The sequence below is a fragment of the Lepidochelys kempii genome, chromosome 1 (genome assembly GCF_965140265.1).
Source record: "Lepidochelys kempii isolate rLepKem1 chromosome 1, rLepKem1.hap2, whole genome shotgun sequence".
NCBI lineage: Eukaryota > Metazoa > Chordata > Testudines > Cheloniidae > Lepidochelys > Lepidochelys kempii.
The window spans coordinates 215,225,932-215,241,960 of NC_133256.1; the positions used below are offsets into that span (position 1 = coordinate 215,225,932).

Consider the following 16,029-nt stretch of genomic DNA (forward strand, 5'->3'; position numbering starts at 1 on the left):
CTGGGTGGGCCACAGCCCACGCATGGCTACACCCCTGCACTACACTAGCTGCATGCAGGCAGTCTCCTGGTCCAGTCTTAGGGCGAAGTCCTGGCTCCGCTGAAGTCAATGGAGTTTTTACCATTGCCGTCAGTGGGGCCAGGATTTCACTCTTACCCTTGAAATGTTATTTGGCTACTGAGATCCTTGAGCTGGTTGGATCCAGTGCGCACACACTGCACCCGTCAGATTGCCATACTAGTACATACTGTACCCGACACAGCCAGTGGGTGTGCCCTGCACTGACTCTGCTGTTGTCTTTTAACATTGTCAGTCTCTCCTGGCTGCACCTGGCTCTGAACTCTGGGAGTAATTCCTAACTTACCACCTTGTAATCAGAGTCTCTGGTTCTGAGATACACTCAAAGACTGAGATTCACATCCCAAGGGAGTCAGAATATTCACCAACAAAGCATGTCCCCTTCCCCACCCCGCACACAACCTGCTTCTTGTGCTATGAATTGATCAGCTGGAATCTCACGTTAGACTCAGAGATGACACCATAGTTCAGGGGACAGCTCCAGTCAGAACCACCAGTGCCAGGAACTATCTAACACTGGACCCAGGTGAACCAAGAAAGTTGCCACCTACTGAGTAAAGATCAGAGGGAACTAAGGGAATTTACCAATAATAACCTGTTCCTGACCTCCATGAACCCTGCCCTTCCATTGGCCAAACTCCCTCAAGGCAAACTTGCCTAAATCATTCACGACCCACCTGCTAAGTGCTTGTGCAGACACCATTCACTGGCTTCCAGGCATTTAAGCCTGGATAAAGTGACTATAAACCTCAGCAGCCATTCCACCACCACACACAGAGACTATTTTCCCAATCAGTAATCTGCAGGAATTCCCTCGCTCACACATTTAGAGAGTCCGTTGGCAAGCCCTTGTGTCAAGCTCAGAGTTTTACAATCCTTACAGCACCTTCCACTTGTAGATTCACAGGAATAAGTGTCTTCTGACAGAGGTGGTTCTCTTTCCCACTGTGACACACTCTGATCACTGGCTTATACCTTCTTATTGAGAAATAGTCCACAATTTCATGTGCATTATTTCTAATGTGTAAGAGAGAGTGTTATTCAGTGAATTTCCCATCTCTCCTGAGCCCAGGTCACTCTGAATCACTCAGACTTCTGAATGGAGAGAGCCGGTGTGATGGGAGAGTGGAGATTTCCCTCCGTGGTGTGTGGGGCAGAGTGCTGGATGACCAGTGGGACATGAATGATGCCAGCGTGGTGTGCAGGGAGCTCCAGTGTGGAGTCGCTGAGAAAGTTTTTACCCCCCTGAAGTCTGAGAATGGAACGGGCCCTGTGGGGCTGAGAAGGGTCCAGTGTGCAGGAAATGAGACTCGTCTGACTCTCTGTGACATCTCCACGTCTGAGACAGCCCAGGCAGGAATTGCTGAGGACGTCGGTGTCTTTTGCTCAGGTGATTCATTTCCAAATCTCACAAACATTTTCTGTTCAGTAGGAAAATATATATTAACAGTTGTGATCTATCCCTGCAGGGAGCCGGCAGATCAGACTGGTGAATGGGACAGGTCGCTGTGCCGGGAGAGTGGAGATTTATTACAATGGCAGCTGGGGGACAGTCTGTGATGATTCCTGGGATCTGTCAGATTCTGATGTCGTCTGCAAACAACTGGGATGTGGACATGCCATCAATGCAACTGTCTCTGCTCATTATGGGCAAGGATCCGGGCAGATCTGGCTGGACGATGTGAACTGCTCTGGGAACGAATCCGATCTCTGGGCGTGTCCTTCCGGGGGCTGGGGCCAGCACAACTGCAGACACAAAGAGGACGCGGGAGTTCTCTGCTCAGGTCTGTTCTGGGAATGCTCACGTGAGCCTGGTTACCAGGGGATTAAATGGAGGGGGCAGATGTTTAAGGAGATTGCTGAGAATGACACTCTCCCTGACTGTCTCTGCCTCCCTTTCCCTTGTGTAACTACCTACCAAGGTCACCATAAGAAAGTCCTCAGCTCCCACCCAGAGGTGTTGGAGATATTGAAAGATTTCCCTAATGCTAGAAGGCTGCATCTCAGGTATCTGAAGGTGATTGTATCATGGAAAGCAGTGACTGAAAAGGATGTAGGGTCCTAGTGGAGAAATAACTGAACATGAGCTCCCAGTGCCATGTGTGGCAAAACGGGCTCAGGCGAACCTTGGATGTATAAACAGGGGAGTAGTGAGTAGGAGTAGGGACTAAATTTTACTGTTGTACATGGTGCTGGTGAGACAGATACTGGAATACTGTGTCCAGTTCTTATGTCCACAAAAATTGGAGCAGAGAAGAGCCACAAAAGTGATCTGATGAATAAAAGCCTTACGGTGAGAGATTTCAGATGCTGAATCTGTTTAGTTTATCAAAACGACCAAGAGGTAACTTGCTTATAGGGCATAAGTCCCTTCACAAGGAGAACATACCACTTCCTAAAGGGCTCTTTAATCTAATGCAGAAAGGCAGAACAAGAGTCGATGGCTAGAAGCTGAAACCAGACAAATTCAGATCAGAAATAAGGCCCAGGTTTTTAACAGGGAGGGTGATTAACCATTGGAACAAACTACCGGAGAAATGGTGCATTCTGCATCTCTTGAAGTCTTCCTGTCTAGACTGGATGCCTTTCTGGAAGCTATGCTTACGTCAAACTCAAGTTATTAGGCTCTATGCAGCTGTTTTACAGAAGGTCAGACTATTTGATCTCATGATCCCTGTCACACTGTCTGGAGAGGCTCACGGCACTGAGTGCCCACCTCAGGGCAGATGGTGAGAAACAAGGCAATACCCCAAACTGCTGATGTGTTCTATAAGTAGATTTCACCAAGCCTGTAACAGATGTGAACTCCTGAAACAATGTTCCCTCTAATTTTTACATCCATGTGCGGAATGAATTTTGTTCTGTGCACCAGTCTAGAGTTGATGTGTGGTGGGGTTGGGGCTGAGGGGTTCAGAGTGTGGGAGGCAACTCAGGGCTGGGGCAGAGGGTGGCTGTGCACAGGGTGAGGGCTCTGACTGGGGGTGCGAGCTCTGGGGTGGGGCCAGGGATGAGGGGTTTGTAGTTCTGGCTGCCCAAGGGGCTGCAGCGGGAAGAGAGGACTCCCCCAAGGCCTCTCTTGCTGCAGCAGCCTGGGGTCAGGGGAGAGGCACGTCTCCCCACTGCGGCAGCTCCAGGGCTGAGGAAGAGGTGCTTCTCCACTCTAGGCCCCTGTGGCTCCTTGCCTACGTGGCCTTTGATAGCCTTCTGTGCGTCCATATGGCCACGCAGCTCAGAGGGAACTTAGTCCTGGATCACTGTATCTATCTTGCCATGGAGTCACAGACCGTCCCCTTAGACTCTCCAGTCTATTGTCACCCAAACAAACTGGACTTAGGGATAAGTTGTCACTTACACCAAAAATCACATCACATTCAGGTTTCTTCCAATCCCAAGAGACCAGCCACTTACTCAGATCACTTGGTACCCTGAATCTTACACCAAAGACAATGCCTGTAGCCAATCCTGTAATAAACTATATACAGGTTTATTCATTAGGAAAAAGAAATAAAATGGCTGTTTACACGGTTAAAGCAAGCAATCGTCTACACACAAATGAGTTACCATTTATATCCTCGGAGTGACAGAGTTGTAGTGATCTGTCAAGTCCAAATGTCCTTCAGCGCTGATCCAAGGGTAACCCCTTGGGGTCTCGGACTTCAGTTTGGATTCTTTAGCCCTGTCAAATTCAAACAGCCAAAAAGATGAAAAATCTTCCCATCTATTATTTTTATTTCCCTCTTCCAGCCTTCAAATCAATGGGATAAGACCTTCTGCATGTACTACATGCAGGGGATGGGCGGCGGGGATCATTCCCGTGCCTGAGTTCACAAGTTCAGAGCAAACATTTTCAGTTATAAAGCAAAACTTACATATGTTCTTGTTGCATGGACCACAGACATTACAAGTGAGATTAATGCCTGCAGCAACTAACCAGCATTTCATAAAGTCTAAACACTCAATACATTCTTTCAAGACTAATACCTGTTTTCAGCAAAACTAACACACATGTGACCCTTCCTGGTCTCCAGCTACGAGATTGTAAGTTTTCAGCCAAGGCCTGCAGCCTGGGCAAGAGCTGGCATCTGGCCTGCCAATGTCACAATCCTTCCCAGCCTTTATCTATTACAATCGGTATGTAGCCGCTGGTAAATGGTGGCCTTCCAGAGATGCCCACTGTATTTCGAAGGGGCCCGTGGTGTCTAAAAGAGTCTCTTACTCTTGGAGTGGTTCTCTAGCCGTTGCTCCTGCAGAATGATGCACAGGATCGTTAGCAATCGCTGGGATTTCACTCTTCAAACCCCAGTTCATTTCAGAATCAAATGATTTAAATTCCCTTTTTTTGCATTTTCTTCTAGAGTTCACAGATCTGAGGCTGGTGAGCGACAGTGACTGTGCAGGGCGGCTGGAGGTTTTCTACAATGGGACGTGGGGCAGTGTTTGCTCCAATCAGATGTCTGGAGTCACCCCAGCAATTGTCTGCAAACAGCTGAACTGTGGGGACGGAGGGCAGATTGCAAGAGACTTTGAATATGGACCAGGTTCTGGTCCCACGTGGCTGGACCACGTTGCATGCAGTGAGCAGCACAGCTCCCTCTGGCAGTGCCCGTCAGAGCCCTGGGATCCAAAGTCATGTGATAACCGAGCAGAAGAGACCCATATTTCTTGTACTGGTAATTCTGAAACTACCTGCATGTGCGTGTGCAAACCCACATGTACACGATGTGTTTAATTAATTGAAAGGTTAGGATAGAACTTTTGTTGTTGTTCACATCTCAGTGTAGGCAGATTTAAATTCTCAACACAAGATACAAACATATTTTCATGATGTTTTATAGGAACAATCATTTGTCTGATTAACAACAAACATGGAAGTTAATCAATTAATCTTAAAAGAGACCGGTGTTAGACACTGCGATAAGGTAGTCTGAGAGCCAAGAAAAGCCTCTCCCTAGAGACCATCATGAGGCAGCTCTGTGGTTATTAATCCTTTTGGGATGAACACTCAGAGGTGGGCCCAGGCTGTGCAATTTGGGTCAGAACTGGAATCCCCCACAAGTCTGGGTGCATGTCGGCTTGTGTGTCTGAGTAACAGCTGAATAGCAAATTAATTAAGTATTAAATGACCCAGAGTTCACATTTCAGTTCCCACAGTGCTGAAATTAGGGGTTTAAAATACAGATAAATTCTACTCCCACATCACAGACACAACCCAGTGCATTCACCTCAGCTTTTTCTCTCCATAGGAAAAAAACCAAAACCAACTCAGACCCTGTTTGCCGAATGCCCGAACTCTCCAAGCTGCACAGGTATCTCTGCTTCTCACTGTCTCCCTCTTGGTCCCTAAGTTGTCCCAGTAACATGTGAGGTTTCTGCATTTCTAGACCAGGAGAAATTACGCATCGTGGGAGGAGAGGACAGGTGCTCGGGGAGAGTGGAGGTTTGGTACCGTGGCTTCTGGGGAACAGTTTGTGATGACTTCTGGGACATGGCGGATGCTAACGTTGTGTGTAAACAACTGGGCTGTGGATCTGCTCTATCTGCCCTGGGCGAGGCTGCATTCGGTGAGGGGACTGGTCCCATCTGGGTGGAGACATTGAATTGCAGAGGGACAGAGTCATCTCTCTGGGACTGTCCTGCCAAGCCCTGGGGTGAGAGCAACTGTGGTCATAAGGAAGATGCTGCCGTGAATTGCTCAGGTGAGTGACAGGAGATGTTTCTGCTACATGCTGTAATATTCAGGGAAAAGGATGGTTTAGCCCACCCATCCCCTTTGGTCCCAGACCAGGCCCTCCCATCTCCTGTGTGCTGGAGCATCCTGGATGTTGAGGGGTGGAACCTTTGTGAGGTCAGACTGGCTCAGGCACCAGCCCACATAGCCCCTGTATCCATCACAGGCCGCACTGTGTTGGTTTGTTATGAGAGTCCTCATTGCTGCACAGAGCACAAGGGACTTGGGCCCTAAATCACTAACAAACAGGCCCTGTGCTGCTGTGAGGGAGTTTGTGGAGGTGACAGCTGGAGACAACCAGGGACTCTCAGAGGTGAGGATCCCCCCGGGAACAAACACGTCACCTCCCCCTTGCTACAGGTTTGTGGGCTCCCACGACTCTCACAGACTCATCTCTCCCTGTCGCTTGTTCATTTCCATCCAGCTCCCCCGCGTCGCCCTCCGACCGACAGTGGGAGAGTCACGGTGCCCGTGGTCATCTGCATTATCCTGGGGGCCCTGCTCTGCCTGGTCTTAGTCATCCTGGGGGCGCAGGTGCGAAGTGCCAGGGCACAGCTCAGAGGTGGGTCCTGATTGGTGTCACTGTGTGAAATGCTTCTGCAATAGCAGGGGGGCTGCAGGGTGTCAGGGTGAGGGGCGATACCAGGCTGGGTGGGCTGGCCAAGGGTGCCTGTTAACGCCTCTCTCTTTTACTATTTCATTAACTGTCCGGCAGTGGAACAGCCCAGCCATGAAATCTGGAGATGATACTGGCTAGGGACCTTTACAGTTTCAGAGAAACGGCATCTGTATCCCCACCTGCCCCCACCCTCCGGTGATCCACTCCAGGAATGCCTACTCAGGCCTCCAGCCCTCACCTGTCTCTGGGTGGGAAACCCCTGTCCCATCTCCTTGCGGCCAGGGGTTTTTAAGACTGTACAGTCCCCTGCCTTCCACTGTGATACCCCCAGCAAACCAGTCTGCCTATAGGCCAGCCCCCATGCTGTGTTTTCTCCCCAAGGGCTATGAGCAGGGCATTGCCAGCAGTTACAAGTTACCACCCAGCTCTCTCTCGGCAGATTACACCTTATTCCGAGGATAAAAGTATGACAGAGAAAATATTAAAAACAATAAAAATTCCTCCACACTTGCTGAACATACCAGAATTCATCCATCTTCCTCATGGGCAGCCTGGTAGACCAACATCCCTCCAACGATTCAGTGTTGAGATCCCTATGGACAGAAGGTCCTGCCCATTTGCAGAATCAAAATGAAAGCCCTGGGTCTTTTTAAACTCAGCCTTTCATATCAGAAGTCCTCCTTTGTCTCTTGGTCTCTGGTAACCCAGTTTGAACCAGTCTGTATAAACCACCCTGAAGGTTTTTACCTTTCTGGAGTTGTTTACAATCTCAGTGATTCACCTTAATCACCCACCCACCCACACACACACACACTCACTCAGTGTTTTTTCTTCCTGGAGGAGCTGTGATAACCGTCCCACTTGCAGTAGAACATAAACCATTCATAGCTTTAATCTAGTGATTCCCAAAGATACTGCCTGGAGCTGCAGTATCTGCCACAGGGAGGGGATCTGAATATCATGAGGAGAGACATCATGGAAAAGGGACCGAGAGAAACTGGAAATATTATCAAGGAAAAAAGGTGTATAAAAATAGAGCTGTGGTAAATAGTTGTGAAAAGAGTGATCCAGTAGAAAAGACAATCTTAGGAAGGAGAAGTGTGGGAAAGGAGCATTTTATTGTCTTGTACTCAAGGCTGGTACTTGTCGGGGATTTTACATCTATAACACACTTTATACAAACATTAGCGACCAGCTCCTTGGCAAGAAGATAGAAGATGGGATTGCCATCAACATACATGTAACAGTCACAACTTTGCAGTAAGACAATGACTATAATCAGATCTCATGCTTCAGGGCTTCAGCCAGTCTCCTGCAGGGGTCAGGAAGGAATTCTGGGAAGACCCCATCTTTGTGTTTTGTTTTGCTTCGTTTTGTTTCTTGCCCTCCTCTGAAGCATCAGACTTTAGTTACAGAATCATAGAATCATAGAATATCAGGGTTTGGAAGGGACCCCAGAAGGTCATCTAGTCCAACCCCCTGCTCAAAGCAGGACCAATTCCCAGTTAAATCATCCCAGCCAGGGCTTTGTCAAGCCTGACCTTAAAAACCTCTAAGGAAGGAGATTCTACCACCTCCCTAGGTAACGCATTCCAGTGTTTCACCACCCTCTTAGTGAAAAAGTTTTTCCTAATATCCAATCTAAACCTCCCCCACTGCAACTTGAGACCATTACTCCTCGTTCTGTCATCTGCTACCATTGAGAACAGTCTAGAGCCATCCTCTTTGGAACCCCCTTTCAGGTAGTTGAAAGCAGCTATCAAATCCCCCCTCATTCTTCTCTTCTGCAGGCTAAACAATCCCAGCTCCCTCAGCCTCTCCTCATAACTCATGTGTTCCAGTCCCCTAATCATTTTTGTTGCCCTTCGCTGGACTCTCTCCAATTTATCCACATCCTTCTTGAAGTGTGGGACCCAAAACTGGACACAGTACTCCAGATGAGGCCTCACCAATGTTGAATAGAGGGGAATGATCACGTCCCTCGATCTGCTCGCTATGCCCCTACTTATACATCCCAAAATGCCATTGGCCTTCTTGGCAACAAGGGCACACTGCTGACTCATATCCAGCTTCTCGTCCACTGTCACCCCAGGTCCTTTTCCGCAGAACAGCTGCCTAGCCATTCGGTCCCTAGTCTGTAGCTGTGCATTGGGTTCTTCCGTCCTAAGTGCAGGACCCTGCACTTATCCTTATTGAACCTCATCAGATTTCTTTTGGCCCAATCCTCCAATTTGTCTAGGTCCTTCTGTATCCTATCCCTCCCCTCCAGCGTATCTACCACTCCTCCCAGTTTAGTATCATCCGCAAATTTGCTGAGAGTGCAATCCACACCATCCTCCAGATCATTTATGAAGATATTGAACAAAACCGGCCCCAGGACCGACCCTTGGGGCACTCCACTTGATACCGGCTGCCAACTAGACATGGAGCCATTGATCACTACCTGTTGACCCCGACAATCTAGCCAGCTTTCTACCCACCTTATAGTGCATTCATCCAGCCCATACTTCCTTAACTTGCTGACAAGAATACTGTGGGAGACCGTGTCAAAAGCTTTGCTAAAGTCTAGAAACAATACATCCACTGCTTTCCCTTCATCCACAGAACCAGTAATCTCATCATAAAAGGCGATTAGATTCGTCAGGCATGACTTTCCCTTGGTGAATCCATGCTGGCTGTTCCTGATCACTTTCCTCTCATGCAAGTGCTTCAGGATTGATTCTTTGAGGACCTGCTCCATGATTTTTCCAGGGACTGAGGTGAGGCTGACTGGCCTGTAGTTCCCAGGATCCTCCTTCTTCCCTTTTTTAAAGATTGGCACTACATTAGCCTTTTTCCAGTCATCCGGGACTTCCCCGGTTCGCCACGAGTCGCCAGAGGGAGCTGTGACACTGGATGGGCTGGACCAGTCCTCTGAGGTGATACAGAGAAACCTCTTTCGAAGATATCTGGCTGGTGTGTCTTTCCACATGTTCAGGGTCAAACCAATTGTCAGATTTGGGGTCAGGAAGGAATTTCCCCCAAGGTCAGATTGGTAAAAAGGGACCTTGGGGGATTTTCCTCTTCCTCTGAACCATGGAGCATGAATCGCCAGCCACGATTATCAAGGCATCTCTCAAGTAATCAGTTCCCTGCCACTACGGGGCCCTTGGGCATTGGTGGTACCTTACTCACTCCTGCTTTCTGCCTGTGGCACACAATAGCTTATTCTCCTGAGGACTGAAATGCTTTACTCGAAGTGCATCTTTGGGCTCAAACCTATTGCTATCTGGGTGAAATGCAGTGGCCTGTATTATACAGGAGGTCAGACTAGATGTTCTAATGGTCCCGTCTGGCCTTAAACTCAATGAAAAAAAAGATGTTCTCACCATTTTGCAGATAAACACCTGGGTGGGGGAAGAATTATTTAAGCTGCTCCAAAGGGGAATAGCCAGAAATAATGAGATGAGATTAAAAAACCATTTAAGATGAATGTGAGGAAGCTTCCTGACAGCGAATTAGCCCTGGGAACCATCATCAAAGTGCTGTTGTGGAAAGAAATACTGTCACCTGGCTCATTTAAATTCCAGCAGTGGGAATGTGTGGTAGGGTTCAGGCTCGCACTGGGCCCACGGGGAGGGGCTGGATGATCCCATAGTGTTTCCCATCTCTGGTTTCAATGACCCTGTGCAAACCCTGCCCTTTGTTTTCAGGCTCCAGAAGACCCTTGGATCCCTTCTCTGAAGCCGTGTACGAGGAGATTGATTATAACCTGATGAGAAAAAAGCAGGAGATGTTCAGTCGCTCAGGTCTGTGGGTCTCACTCTTAACAGGGAGCAGCTATCTAATGCCCTGTCCATCTGAGGCCCTGACCCAGAGTTAAATCGCTGCAGCTTCCGCCCTGTGAGCTTGTCATTGGAGCTGGGCACAAGTCTCCATTGCGAAATGTTTTGGTGAAAAATGGAGATTCAGAGACACCCAAACATTTCACAAATTCTTGTCGATTTCACCCAATTGTTCCAAATACACACAGAACGATTCATTTCATTTCGACACTTTCAAAAGAAAACATTTTGTTTTTTTCAATTGGATATTACTTTTCCATTAGAAATTTCCTTTAATATTATCGGGAAAAAAAAATTAACGAATGTCCAAAAGAACACCAAATGGTTTCATTCAACATTAAACTTTTTTTTTACTTTTGCATTTCCCAAAAATTGCCCCAAAAAGTCATTTTTGGCTCAACTCAAAACAATCTTATGTTTTGCTTTTTTCCCCCAACGGTCAGAAAACCAAACCATCTGTTTTTTTTTTGCCAAGCTCTAGCTGTGGGAGCTGGGTCTGTGGTGAGACCAGCAGTTACTCATGTAGACTGAGGGAGATGGGTTTCCTTCCCACCATACACTGAGTGTCCCAATTCTAGGGGCAGTTAATTTCCCATCTGCCCGTCCTGCAGCCTTGGCGTGTAACCAGTGAGGGGTCAGGAAAGCGACTGTCTGGGGCAGGCTAAACTATCATTTGAAAACTTCTTTGGAGCAGTGGATGTTCTGTGCCCCCCTCCCACCGCAGCCACTGGTCTGCTGGGTCGGCTCCCTCCTGCCCCCGGAGCAGAGAGATCAGCTCAGGAAAGCCTCATGACTTTGAGTCCCGGCCCTTTTATCCTTTGTGCCATTTTGTCTCAATGTCTGATGGGAACATCCTGCCCAAGGGCTGTGCTGTGGTGGGGCTCTGGGAACATGCTCAGGGCATCTCCCAGCATCACTGCCAAGATGGTTACAGTGAATCACAAAAAAAAAGGGGGTACTTGTGGCACCATAGAGACTAACAAATTTATGAATCACAGACTTTGCTCTGGGCCTTTCTTGGTTTAATCTGGAAACACCACGGAGAGCTGATCGACTGATTCATGGGGGAGGTGGGTATTTACCCTTAAGCAGGAGGAGTCCCCTCTATGGCTGAGGAGGCCAGGAGAATTGTGGAACTTCCCTGGACCAGCAGCCAGAGACGGGCCTTTCACTCACCACAGCATCCTTCAGGTCAGATCGTATCATCCCCTCAGTCACATTTATCACAATAACATGGAGATTTCTCTTGGGGAGTCTGAGTCAGCCTCTCACCGCTCAGAGTTGCTGTGAGTCACCATGTCCTGTAGAAGAAGGTATAGACTGAGACTGGAAATCCTGCTCCAGGCCCCAGATGTGTTCCCAGTCCCGCAGTTCTGCTGTTCTCACTGTAATGAATTTCTGGTTCTCGTCTCTCCAGTCTCCTATTCAGATGACTCAGTGACGAAGCTGCAGTATTACACCGGGGACAGCGAGGGGGAAAACGATCCTGGATCAGAAGAAGGTAACGGGGGAGGGGCCGAGAGACCCACATCTGGGCAGAGAAATGAATTTCTATCACACTTTCTGCAATTGCAGCCATTTCCAACCCCCCCCCCCCACACACACACACGGTTCCCATTGTACACAGTCGGGTCTCATCCCATTGAACAGGATTTCTGTCAGAATCTCAGGATGGGAACATGTGACCATCTCCTGAGCACACACCCCTCGGAGTGGCTCCCAGTGACCTCCCCAGGTGAGGAGATGGAGGAGATGGGTCAGTCTCTTTGGGTGGAAGGGGTCAGTGCCCAGCAGGGCTCATCTCTTGCCCCCGAGAGAGAGAGGAAGATTGTCCTGTGTTATAATTACAGATGGGCTTAGCCCAACTCACTGATCCGAACCCACCAGAACTTTGGGGGGCAGAGGGATTTGCAGATTCTGACCCCAGCTCTGGATCTCCGTTTTGGGGCTGGCACCTGTCGCTGTAACAGGCTGAAGCAAAATCCTGGACCTGAACTTCCGGGCCTGGCCCCATCTCTAATCATAGACGGGGCGGCATTTCTCCCCCAGTTGCTCTCAAGGGAGTCCATGATTTGGGCCCTGTGGGAGTTTAGCCTGTGGCTGGGGGAGGAGACACTGAGCAGATGAGCCAGTTCTGCTGAGAAGCTGGAGCGCTGCCAAGCTGAGTCCTGGGCTGCCTGAGAGTCTAGTGAGGAGCAGGAGCTCACAAAGGATCAGGCCATTAACCTTCCAGCGGGAGCTTTAATTCCTGCAGAGGGGAGGTTCCCCCTCCCCAGTGTAACAGGAAAATTCAAACCTGTCTGCAGAGATCAGCTGGATTCACACAGGACGGCTCTGGCCTGGCAGTGCCCATGTTCCAACCTGTTATCTTAGCACAGGACCAAATCCTGCTCCCACGGAAACACGTGAAAGAGCTGCTGTTGGATTCTGCAGGGACAGGATTGGCCCCTTGTTATTTCTGGGACTCCTGTTTTACTGTAGTTCTCTGACTTGTGCCCTTCTCCCCATGGGCCCCTGTGACTTCCCCTCACACGTGCCATGATACACAGCTCTAGTTAGAAGGGCCACCTGCGCTGAAGAGACGCTGCTGGTGTCATGGGCTGAGTGTGGTGTTTGCCGTTCCAGGGAGAGTTTCCCCAGGGGGGTCTCAGTTGGATTACGATAACGTGGAGGAGCCTGCCTTGAACGACGTCCCCCAGACTCCAGACGGCCGAGGTGAGCAGTGAATCCGCCTCCTGGAAGCAATGTCACCCTGATGAAAAACTAACTGTATTTCCCAGTAGGGACAATAGTGGTTTGTTAAGAAAACCAGGAAGTTCACCCACCAGTATTCTGTATTGGCGTAACGCTGGGGGCGCTGACCAGGTGCATGACAAGAGCTGTGTAGAGGCCCAGGTGTAGGGAAGCATGTGATGTCCTAAGGCATAATAAAAGCCCATTGCAGGGACTGAAGGAGCAGTTTGCTCAGGAGCTGCCCACGTCATACTTGGCTCAGGCCACTGCCCCAGCTTATATACATCTGTGTCAGACATGCTGTGCTGCGGGGGACACAGAGATTTTGCACCCAAGGACCCATGTTCCAATCTTATTAGCTGGCTCCCCGCCCCCTCCACGCTTGTAATCTGGGAGCTCTAGGATCCTCACAATTAGCTCCTGAAATATATCAAATCAATGTGATATGTGAAATCCCCCAGTCTGAGGGTTCCAGAGGAGGGCTTCTCTTAGTGCCCTGAAGGTGGACTGCCCAGGGACCAGTGAGGCTGGTGCATCTGCAGCTTGTAGTTTATTTCTGTCTTTACTGTGAATATTCTCTTAATTACTTCCCATCTTCACGTCAGATGACCCTGCCCTGCCTGGAGATGTCCCAGGGGCTGTTTACGATGATGCCAGAGAAGTGTCTGTCCCTGAAGGTGACCCTGGCTTGGGGCAGAATGATGACAAAGGCACTGGGGCGAGTGACAGGGACAGGGATGCACAGACAGGTGAGTGGAGAACTGTTTGCACTTCCCAGTGTCTCTGCAGAGTGGGGTAGCTGGAAATGTGGAGTTCACAGCAAGGGAACAGCCCTGGCCAACCCAACACCTGTGAGAAAAACTCTCCTTTTCTCATCTCTCCATTCCCTCCCCTCAAAGAAGAGGATTCAGTGCCTGAAATAGAGAGAGGAAAAGTAGGATCTGTGCTGGGTGGTACTTCCTGGTCAAACCAGCAAGATAGCTAGGATTCCCTCAAGCTCTAGGTTCAAATCCTTGTGTGGCTGCCCTACTCTTGATGTACTGGATTCCTACCTATTTACTGAACGTGTATCTTTTGGGCAGAATCTTATAAACCAAAGTCATGTTACTGCTGCACAAATGCTAAAGAGCCCATGACACTTCCTGTAAAAGTCGGGCTTAGCCCATTATCCTTGGCCTAAATTTCCACTCCCCTCCCTGTTGTGCCATGAGCAGAGGAGGTGCAGTGGTGATGAAATGTGCATTGCTTAGTACTTGATGCTTATCTTCATTGTTAGGGCAGAGTGACAGTTCTGATGTCCTTAAGTAAGTGCTCCTGGCTGGTAAGTGCTTGGGATTTTTTTCACCAATGTACAGGTAGCTATAGCTGGCACTGGGCAGTGTTAGCTGGTCTGGAAACCAAAGGTTTTAATTTCTAGACTATGTATCGAGATGATGGATTAGAACTTGTTCTAGACCAAGCCAGAAGACTGAAGGGGGAACAAATCCTAACCCACACCATAGAGCAAAGGTTCTCAGACTGTGGAGCACAGAATATATTCTGGGGCAGTATGAGAAGCCAGAGCAGAGAGCAGCGGCTACTTTCCAGGTGCCCAGCTTCGAAGGCAGCGCCGCCACCAGCAGCAGCGCAGAAGTAAGGATGGCAGCGTATGGTGTTGCCACTCTTACTTCTCCGCTGCTGCTGGCGGTAGTCCTGCCTTCAGAGCTCGACGGCCAGGGAGCTATGTACTTACATGGCTCTTTGTGACTCAATGCCCGACTGCTTTTCATATTTAGTGAGAGTTGCACGTTGATTTTTGTAAATCGGTAGATGTACTTGTGTGGTGGGGGTGGATGGCATCAACTACAATGGACACAAAGAAGGGTGCTGATCAGATAAGTTTGAGAACCACTGCTGTAAACGCCGCCTTGCTCTGCTGCTGCCCATCACCATAGAGTGGATCCACTGACTGCATGTGTCTCCTTTGGTACTTTCAGGTGGGAGTCTGCACTCGCAAAGGAGTGAAGGTGTATCTGGGATGGAGAAGGAAACCTTGTTCCTGCCTCTGGGAGACACAGGTTATGATGATGTGGGACATTGTGATTCTGGGGGATCAATATCAGAACAATGTGATTGGAGAAAATAACCTTGTGCTCATGTAAATGCTTCGCCTCTTTCTCTTAGAAATGCTCCCTCTGTTATGATGGTCCAGAGACAGTCCCTTCCAGTCTGACAGACAAAGCAGGTGTTTCTGTAAGATTTGTGTGAAGTTGCAAGAAATACAAGTGTGAGAGGGAAAAGATTCATAAACTTTCTTTGTATAATTTTCCATTGTTTCAAGGGGTGGACGTTTCCTGCTTTTTTATGCCTGTAATTTCTTCATCTTGAATTTGTGCCTTTTTGCATATTAAATCCTTTCTGAAAGTCTTCCCTGTTGTGGAAGTGTTTCTTTCCAGATGAATTGTGCAGTTTCCAGGGTTCATCACAGGGAGAGGCTGAGATACAACAAACCAGGAGACAAGAGTGGGCCACCTCTGGGTATGGCCAGCTGTTTGATGGGAGGTGGGTTGACACTGAATGTTCCGTCAGGCATGTGGTTAACAGTGAGACACCAGCAAGAGATCATTCTGAGATGAGCAACATGGTTGTTACTAAACCTAATTCAGATCTGAAACTTTCCCTGAATCCAAGGAGATAAATGGGAAATTCTTTCTGGGTAATTCACACCTGAACTGAAGGAAATGGTAAAAAGAATTCCCCATTAGCAATAAATAGAGAGGATGAATATTTCTGCTAGGAAAATAAATAAATTGAATAGAAAATAATGACAAGAGGAGAGTTAATAAGAATCTGGGTTTCCACTGAAGCAATAAGGCTAAAACAAGTAACAAGTCACTGAGTTGTTACTCGAAACCCCAGTAAAACCGATCATTTTCACACAGTGGGATATTTATTTCCATGACAATCTACGAATATAGTTTAAAGTCAATGCTGAGCCGAGTACTGACTAGTGGAGAAGCCAGAAGTGTTCTCTGGATGAACCCACAGTGGAATCAATACCAGAATGC

General features: G+C 48.5%; 1 protein-coding gene across 1 annotated transcript in view; it reads left to right on the forward strand.

Moving 5' to 3' along the window:
- The window catches only part of LOC140898846 (antigen WC1.1-like), a 51,813-nt gene extending 36,559 nt beyond the window's left edge, over positions 1-15,254 (forward strand). Inside the window, exons 5-15 of the mRNA XM_073313361.1 lie at positions 1,151-1,468; positions 1,548-1,862; positions 4,434-4,748; positions 5,322-5,384; positions 5,460-5,774; positions 6,231-6,368; positions 10,118-10,213; positions 11,667-11,750; positions 12,875-12,964; positions 13,588-13,731; positions 14,959-15,254. Of these exons, the coding sequence (XP_073169462.1) occupies positions 1,151-1,468; positions 1,548-1,862; positions 4,434-4,748; positions 5,322-5,384; positions 5,460-5,774; positions 6,231-6,368; positions 10,118-10,213; positions 11,667-11,750; positions 12,875-12,964; positions 13,588-13,731; positions 14,959-15,107 (2,027 nt within the window). The 3' untranslated portion in view covers positions 15,108-15,254. The remainder of the gene's footprint in view (positions 1-1,150; positions 1,469-1,547; positions 1,863-4,433; positions 4,749-5,321; positions 5,385-5,459; positions 5,775-6,230; positions 6,369-10,117; positions 10,214-11,666; positions 11,751-12,874; positions 12,965-13,587; positions 13,732-14,958) is intronic.
- Positions 15,255-16,029: the final 775 nt, after the last annotated feature.